The 7,584-nt window shown below is 41.0% G+C and overlaps 1 protein-coding gene across 6 annotated transcripts; it reads left to right on the top strand.

The window, feature by feature from the left end:
* Window positions 1-521: 521 nt before the first annotated feature.
* On the top strand, window positions 522-5,118 carry LOC133922300 (transcription factor MYB3R-4-like). 6 transcript variants are annotated; one of them, XR_009910443.1, is made up of 9 exons: window positions 522-785; window positions 1,025-1,078; window positions 1,616-1,673; window positions 2,647-2,712; window positions 2,811-2,910; window positions 3,722-3,850; window positions 4,022-4,470; window positions 4,536-4,732; window positions 4,856-5,118. XR_009910443.1 is itself a non-coding variant. In XM_062367569.1 (8 exons), exons 1-8 carry the CDS (start codon window positions 750-752, stop codon window positions 4,607-4,609), a joined length of 966 nt encoding a protein of 321 aa, XP_062223553.1. In that variant the 5' UTR covers window positions 522-749; the 3' UTR covers window positions 4,610-5,118. The 6 variants fall into 6 exon arrangements, 2 of the variants coding, with proteins under 2 accessions (XP_062223553.1, XP_062223551.1); XR_009910442.1 differs by having other exon boundaries at window positions 4,803-5,118; XR_009910441.1 differs by having other exon boundaries at window positions 4,022-4,732.
* Window positions 5,119-7,584: the final 2,466 nt, after the last annotated feature.

The raw sequence follows: 7,584 nt of genomic DNA, 5'->3' as shown, positions 1-7,584 counted from the left end.
TTTGGATCCATATGTAAGGTGATTAGAGCGGGTTTACGAGTTCACATGTATGGATATACTTTTTTTACCCGTGACCTTTTGCCTGTAGGATTTAGGATCAAACCTGTACTTGTTAGATATCTTACTCACTGATACATATGTAATCTCTGTAAGACCATTTCTAAGGGATTCCCGTTAGGGATTAAAATCTTTTCACGAAGGAATTTTTTTTCCCTTCAGTGCCCAAACAGTTTCCTTTCACGGTTCCTGTCACGAAAGGATTTTCAAGATCATTCCCTTTAGGATGAAATTCTCTCTTCTTTCTCTTCACGAATCCAAAAAAACTGTTGAAGATGAAAAAAATAAAAAAATATGAATAAGAAGAAAAATCAAGAAAAAAATAAAAAGAATATGATTAAAGATGATGTAAGTACAAAGGGTTAGAGTCTACTATAAGGGACAAAGTCCCGTACAGACGGGCCACGCATCCCATAAGAAACGGCCTAGCCTGCGCCGCACGATGCTCGAAGCGACCTGTGTCTTGGAGCCTCGCTGTCGCTAGCGACGCCGCCCACCTTGTCCTGCCTCCTGCCTGCCACTGCAAGTCTTCGCTTGCTTTTTGATACACGATGCATGTAAGCATGTTCCATCTGCAAATGCTGCATTCGCTGCCTTATCTCGACCTCAGCTGCTGATTCGTCCCGTGGTGTGAGCTCGGGGTGGGGGGGGGGGGGGATTGGTTCTGATTCCCTCTGGACGCGGCGGCAGCCATGGGGCGGAGTGGAGACGGCGTCCCGAGGGGGTGGTGAGTCTATCAACCATTTCTTTCTATGTCGTCATTAGCCCCATTTGTGCTTTAATAATTTCTACCTCTCTACGTGCTGGAGTTTGAGCTCTTTCTGATTCGATTCGGTAGTCCAGTTTCTTGGGTCAGAACAGCATTTCTTCCTCTGCCTAGTCTCGGTGTTTGTGAATCCAGAGAACTGACAAGTGAAGAGGCAGCAGGAATGGTCAGCTAACTTTCTCCTTTTCCTGTTTTTGCTGGAGGTCTGGGAGATCCACGAGTTGCTCGCGCAAAATTGATTGGATTGCAGAAGAGGTGCGGCAACATGGGCTTCCGTCTTTTACTGTTCGGAAATGAAATTTGCAGTGACTATAAAGCCGACATGGGTAGATCAAAACTAGAACAACCTGGAGTTACGTTTAAAAAAAAAAAGAACAGCCTGGAGTTGGCCCGAGCTTGGGCCCTAGTCTTTAACAAACTGTTTGACTCATTTCCATATTTCTGTATATTTTGACATAAGCGCATTATTTTACCTTTTCTCCATATTATAATACGGCTTACTTCGTACATGATATTGTGCATGTTTAACTTGCATTAAACTACCTAGACAGTGCCTGGGTAACTTGTCTGCACAACAGTTTGGACAATGGGTATATTTTAGCCCAACGTTGGATTTTCTACTGTTTTTTGAACCAAGCTGTTGTTCATGTTATGTATTCTTTCCATATGATTTTTGGTCATTTTTAAGCCTTCGAAAATGGATTTCGTCTTCTACTTATCTCGATGTAATTTTTGTCATTCATTTAATCCTGTTATTCATGTTCATGAGCCATTTATTAACTGCCATTGCAGCATGATGAACTCCAAAGAGCTTATAAACATTTCAAGGCTGAAGAACAAAAAAGGACAGGTAACTGTAGTTTAATCATGGATAGATTAATATTTTAATACATATATTATTTTATTAAAAGTATTCTTGGACTGCCATTTGTGGGCTAGACCAGATTATCTTTATCAATTTCCTAGTTAAATTAGCAGGGATGCATTAATTGATACCTAGATGGTGAAACCGCTTTCTCTGCAACCAAGCTAGAGCTTGTCTCCCGCTGGTGCATTTATACGATAGAAACTGCTGCATTGTTTGAGTTTGAAGTTCTTTGGGAAAACTGTGCATGATAATTGTCAAATATTGGCATGCTACGGATTGTGACCAAATGCTTTTGTTAGTAAATATGTAAAAGTTATGCTTCAAATGTATCGATGTAATAATGCAGTGTGGGCCCTGTCCCGTAGTAACAGACCAATTGGTTGTGGTGCAAGTGCAACAGGTCATGGGTTCAAGTGGTACAGTCATAAAAAAACCAAAGAGGCACACTTCTTCTGTATCATAAATAGATGGTATAAGATGGATCTTAACTTATGCAGCCTTGTATTAAAACTGCTTTTGTACACTAAAATGTTAGGCCCCAGTTATTTGTAAAGTCAGTAATGAATTGAGTAGGGGGAGAGGCATGGAAATTGTTACAAGTGTCTTGTCAGAGGAAATAGTGGACGATGAATCTAACGGTTGGAAATGTTAAAGGAGGTCCATCTGATGGTATAATTTGGTTGGCGTGGGTGTCCTGGTGGCATGAATTGGAGTCAATTTTGTATATAATGACTTTGCATGTGTCTGGTAGTGTTACCAGGGAGGGGTGTAATTCTCTGGTTATTCCTATTCAAGTACTGCATTCCCTCATGGAGATCATAATCCTGCTTCACATTTTTTTTCGTCTTTGTAACACGGCTTTGAATCTATATCTACCACTTGTACTCCCACAGCTCAATTTATGTACTTTTTTTTTTACATCCACATTCACTTGAGTTTTGGTTCTACTGTCCAGCTGAGCGCCTGCCCCACAAGACAGGTAACTCATTCAAAAGGAGACACACATGGTCGCAAGAGGAAAGTTATTGGTTCACATCAGATACCTTCATTTCCGTATATTATATTAGGGTTCTATATTAACTGAGTTATCAAATAAAAAATTGAACATGTTTCAGGAAGATGATATTCTGATTCAAATGGTAAACCTATATTGCCCAAAAAACTGGTCAACTGTTGCACGTGCTGTGCCTGGTCGTAGTCGATACCAGTGCCGAGACAGGTACAATTTATAGGTACACATTATTTGGTTGCTTCCCTTTCTGATTCCAAATGTAGATGTTTTGTCCTAGGTTACTTTTGTTTCTTACTTGATTTGATAAAAGTTCCAAGAGAATCCCTAGTTAGTTCTTCATTTGTCTGCCTATGCTTAGCTTACTTTTCTGTAGCTGTGCCACTATGGGAACTGGGAAACTGGTATCTGCCGCCGCTTATGTTTTGTTGATCATTTGGCAACCTTATCGAAGGCATGTTACCAAAATCACATGTTGTATCTACTACCAGTCTGCCATTGCAATGTCCTTTCAATACAGGGAACTAGACAATTCCTTGAGCAAAAAAATCTTGCTTTTGGCACCATGATGTATTGTGCAGCGCAACCTTCTAATACAAGCAACGAGATAAATTAAATGACTTCCATGAAATTGAATTGCTTCAGAATGAACTAGTCTTTGAAATACTGCAGTTCTTTTTTGGGTTTTAATATTCTTCTGATAGGTCCAGTGCATGGTGTGTGTTTAATTACATACTACTGCAAGCACGCCTCTATTTTTAATTAACTTAACTTCGTTAAACAGTAAAAATATTAAAGAGAATCTTTGTTGTTTAGATTCTTGTCCTTGACTCTAAACTGACTCATAATGCAACATCCATAATAAGCCACGTCATGAACATAAAACTACGAAGCAGTAGCATTTGTGTTTGATGATATTTCCTAAATTCTAATACTTGTTCAGCTATTCTATATTTGTAATTCCTTTCGTACTTTGTTTCCAAACTAACTGGGGATTTCCCTATGAAAAATGAGGATGCAGATGGACATTTTATCTTAACCCTGCTGTGAACAACCAGGCATGGTCGGAACAAGAGGAGATAAAATTGATCCATGCCCATCAAATTCATGGAAACAAATGGTCTGAAATGGCTAAACTTTTCCCTGGGAGGTGAGATCAATATGTTAAAATAAAACATTAAAGGCTTATCTCAAGTCACTTAATCACTAGTCAGATATAGATAGGCGTTCCTTTCATTCTCCTCTTTGTATGAATTCAGGCACTTTTACCACTTTAGGATACCTATAATATGTTGCGAATGGTTATCTCATGTACCGCCAGGACAGGGAAAGCAATTAAGAATTACTGGGTTGGTCCTATGAAGAAAAAGTTGAAGTCATATTTAACTAGAGGATTGCTGGAGCAATTTCCATATATGCCCAATGATCCATTGATTGGAAAGAATAGGGGCTCCAGTACCGGTAATATGCAAGTTTCACCAGATTTGCCGGTAATACCCAAATTGGAACAAGAACTGACAGAAGCTTGTAGAAATGCAAGTACACTGAAAGAAAAAGGTTCTGTCAATGGCTCTCAAAAGGTGGATGGGCAAATAGCTAAATCTAATTTTCCTGTAGTAACCAGGGAAAATTTGGTTTTATCGCCAAGTTCAGTGGATCAGAAGGTCTCTTTTTCTGCAGCAAATTTTCCAAGATCCTTGCAAAAAGAGGAATCAACGAATTTTCTGGAAGTTTCACTGAAGAGTGTAAACACAGGCTTCTTCCCAGCTGGTAATCTCCCATCTAGCAACGACCATTCTGATGAGATTTGTACTAGTGCTGATCGAGAGTCACAGGAGCTACATCTGGGAAATATAGCAGATCTTCTGGACATGTCATATTGCGAAAGCTTGATGATCATTCCACCTGATTCTCCAAATGATGGAAATTCCATGCATGGAATGTGATATTAGTTCAAATAAATAGTCCAGGGACTGCACCGGCATTAGTTGGAGAGAAACCAAGAATTATGCTCCTTGGTCTTCAAATTCAAGTAATTTTTCTTCAACTAAAATGAACTTATTGATTCTTCTACCTGTAAATCCTTTTTTTTTTCATTGCAGAATTTCACTGTCGTAGAATAATGAATACACATGCATACGTCCTGTGTTATCAGGCCATGAATTAGAGCAATGATGTCCAGAAGGTTTGGCATTTCATTCAACCAACATGCTTGACCATATCATCTTCAGCAGAAATTCGAAGTCTGCAGTGGAGTGTTTCATGGATTTCTGAGGTTTGTCTGTGCGTTCAGATTGATGATAATTCTTCGGATTGAGGACTTATGATCATTTTACCAAAGACATTGGAACCTTGTTGGCGAAATGTACTTCGTTAGTGTCAAATGCATTCAGTTGCTAGCAAGAAGGGTTTAAATTTGCTTCTTCTTTTTTTGTTCTATTTCTATGTAGGTTATATTGAGATATTAGTATGATGATGACCGGGGAATTTTTTTTTTTTGGGGGGGGGGGGGGGATCTCCGTAAAGAAAAAATTTCACCACCCACCGAGTTCCCAAAAATCAGAAATTTTGGAACCCACCTGAACTTTTCAAAGATCAAACCTTCCTAGTGGTTGTGCATTTACTCAGCCTTACCATTGCGCCTCGCAAACCTTTTCTGACATTGGTGACATATTCTATTCTTATATTTAAAATTTCACAAACTGAAATGGAAACAAATGGTTATTTAAGACCCAGGCCACCAAATTTTTGGGAAATCGGTGTGGCACTAGTTCACATAAATCCATTAGTGTTCATGTAGTTCTGCCCTGTTTTATAGGGCTGGGCAAAAATCCCCCGAACCAAACCAAAACTAAACTACCGAGATTGCCAGTTTTTTGGGTGCTTGGTGGTTGGTTCGGTTTCTATTCTAGGCTATTCGGTGTATGGTGTTTGGTTTGGTTTTAAGGTTTCAAACATCGAACCACCAAACTAGCCATGTGCCTCAGCCCAACTCGCTCCTCTCTCTTTTCCTCACGGGTTGGCAACGTGCGCCTAGATGCAACGGCAGGTGGCTCATGCGGGTGGTTGCGCCGTCGACAGGCCGCGATCGGAGTGATGCATGCCAAAGCTCGACGGAGGTACAACGACACTCTCCTTGTGCTTGATTCGGACAAAGACGGCTTGGGGTAGCGGATCAACTATGAAGCTCATGGCGGCGGCAATGGAGACCGGTGGTGAGGAAAGCTCCAAATCCGGCCTTGTCCATGGTGGATTCATAGGGAGGAGAGGTTAGAGAGGTGCGCAAGATACTAAAGGAGTCATGTCCGTAAGGAATCGACCTCGGCTCTCCGGAGGGAGAATCAGTAGTGGCGGCTCGACTTCGGTCTCCACAACCAAAGTTAAGGAAGAAAACCGCGCAAAGCTTTGATTTGGTCAGGAAACGAAGCATTCGCACGGGATCCACATGGGGAAAGCTCCTAGCGACCTTTCTCTACGCGAATCCGAGCTTAGTTTGTGGGATTTAGGCTTGGCAATGGAGCTCCTCTCGGCGACGGGCCGATGGCTCTCTGTGCGCTATGCCACTGTGCTTCTTTGGTGGGGAGGATGAGGGGGAGAGTGAGACAGAGGGGAGGGAGAGGAGATAAAGTTGTCCATATCAGAGGAGAAGCGGCCAGATTGGTTGGCAAGGGCGATGTGTAGGAGTTCGTTAATGTTGTTGTTAAATTTCGGTGAAAACTGAAAACCGAACTATGAAAACCAAAACTGAGCTGGACGGTTTTCTATTATTTTTCAGCATTTCGGTTTGCATATTCTGAAAACCAAATTATTCAAACACCGAACCGCTATAACCGAATTCCAGGACTACCGTTCTCCAGACTCTCCGGTGCATGGAGTGTACGGCTTGACCTGAACTATTTTTGTCTTTTTTCCCTGGTTTTGTCATTATTTGAAGTGAGCATACAGACTCCAACCAATATCAGCCTTGATTTTATGTCGGGAAGAAATCACAATGTTCATTATGTACTGCATTAAAAAAAAACGAGTACAGTAAATTGAAAGTACATGTATAAATCTGGTTTGCACCTTTACACCATATATATGGTGTGCTCACTACCACAGAACGGGAAAATCCTGACGGCCAAAAACCGACAGGAAATAGCCAAAAGCCAACAGGAAACACCACGTCCGCTAAATTATTATGTATTATTATATGTCAATGGTCAATATTGTGATCAAGCATCTGAGGTCAACTTCCAACCCAATCGCCTGTTCCGTTTCCCCCAATCCTTCGAGACAAACAAATCACACAGCGCATCTCTATTACCCTTTGCCGAGCATTTAAACGATGCAAGGCATACCGAAAATGTATTCCATTTCAGATTAAGTTACCTCTCTCTGGATTCTTCTAGTGGGTTTTAGCGTGGCAGCTCATTTAGCCACGCCACAGCCCATGCCGTGGCGAATAAAATTAAGGTCCAGTTTTAAAATTTGGTGGCACCAGTTTACCTGTAAAATACTTGTTATAAAAGGTCTAAAAAATTCAAGAAAAATCTCTCTCCAATGGATCGAAAATCAAAAGTTCTATACAATTCTCTGAAATACATGCCATCCCTACGGAACTACCTAAGACGCTGATTTGGCAGGAAAGAGTGGGCAGGAGCGTTCTCCTGCCATTTCCCGGGCGTCCCCTCCACCTCACCTTTGACCCCTAAAACAAAGAAAACGACCCCAATGACCAACAAATAGCCCACCTGCCAGCCAACCACAGAGGGAGAGGAGAGGAGAGGAGAGAGATAATATATATATATATATATAGTAAAACTAGTCTGTATTTTTGATAGTACATATTCCCTACTATGATATACCATATAAATAAACTGGATATACTTCTTTATCACTATA

Source organism: Phragmites australis, chromosome 6, assembly GCF_958298935.1.
Source record: "Phragmites australis chromosome 6, lpPhrAust1.1, whole genome shotgun sequence".
In the NCBI taxonomy this organism is placed as follows: Eukaryota; Viridiplantae; Streptophyta; class Magnoliopsida; order Poales; family Poaceae; genus Phragmites; species Phragmites australis.
The sequence above is the reverse complement of the archived record's forward strand: the minus strand, read 5'-3'. Positions and strand labels throughout refer to the sequence as shown.

What these genes read in the sequence shown, in the direction of transcription:
- LOC133922300 (XM_062367567.1), top strand. Translation starts at nt 750, where the DNA reads ATGGGGCGGAGTGGAGACGGCGTCCCGAGGGGGTG. An exon ending in GACGGCGTCCCGAGGGGGTG is followed by an intron (nt 785 to 1,026) that starts GTGAGTCTATCA and finishes TTTTTGCTGGAG; the next exon opens with GTCTGGGAGATCCACGAGTT. An exon ending in GCTAAACTTTTCCCTGGGAG is followed by an intron (nt 3,851 to 4,021) that starts GTGAGATCAATA and finishes ATGTACCGCCAG; the next exon opens with GACAGGGAAAGCAATTAAGA.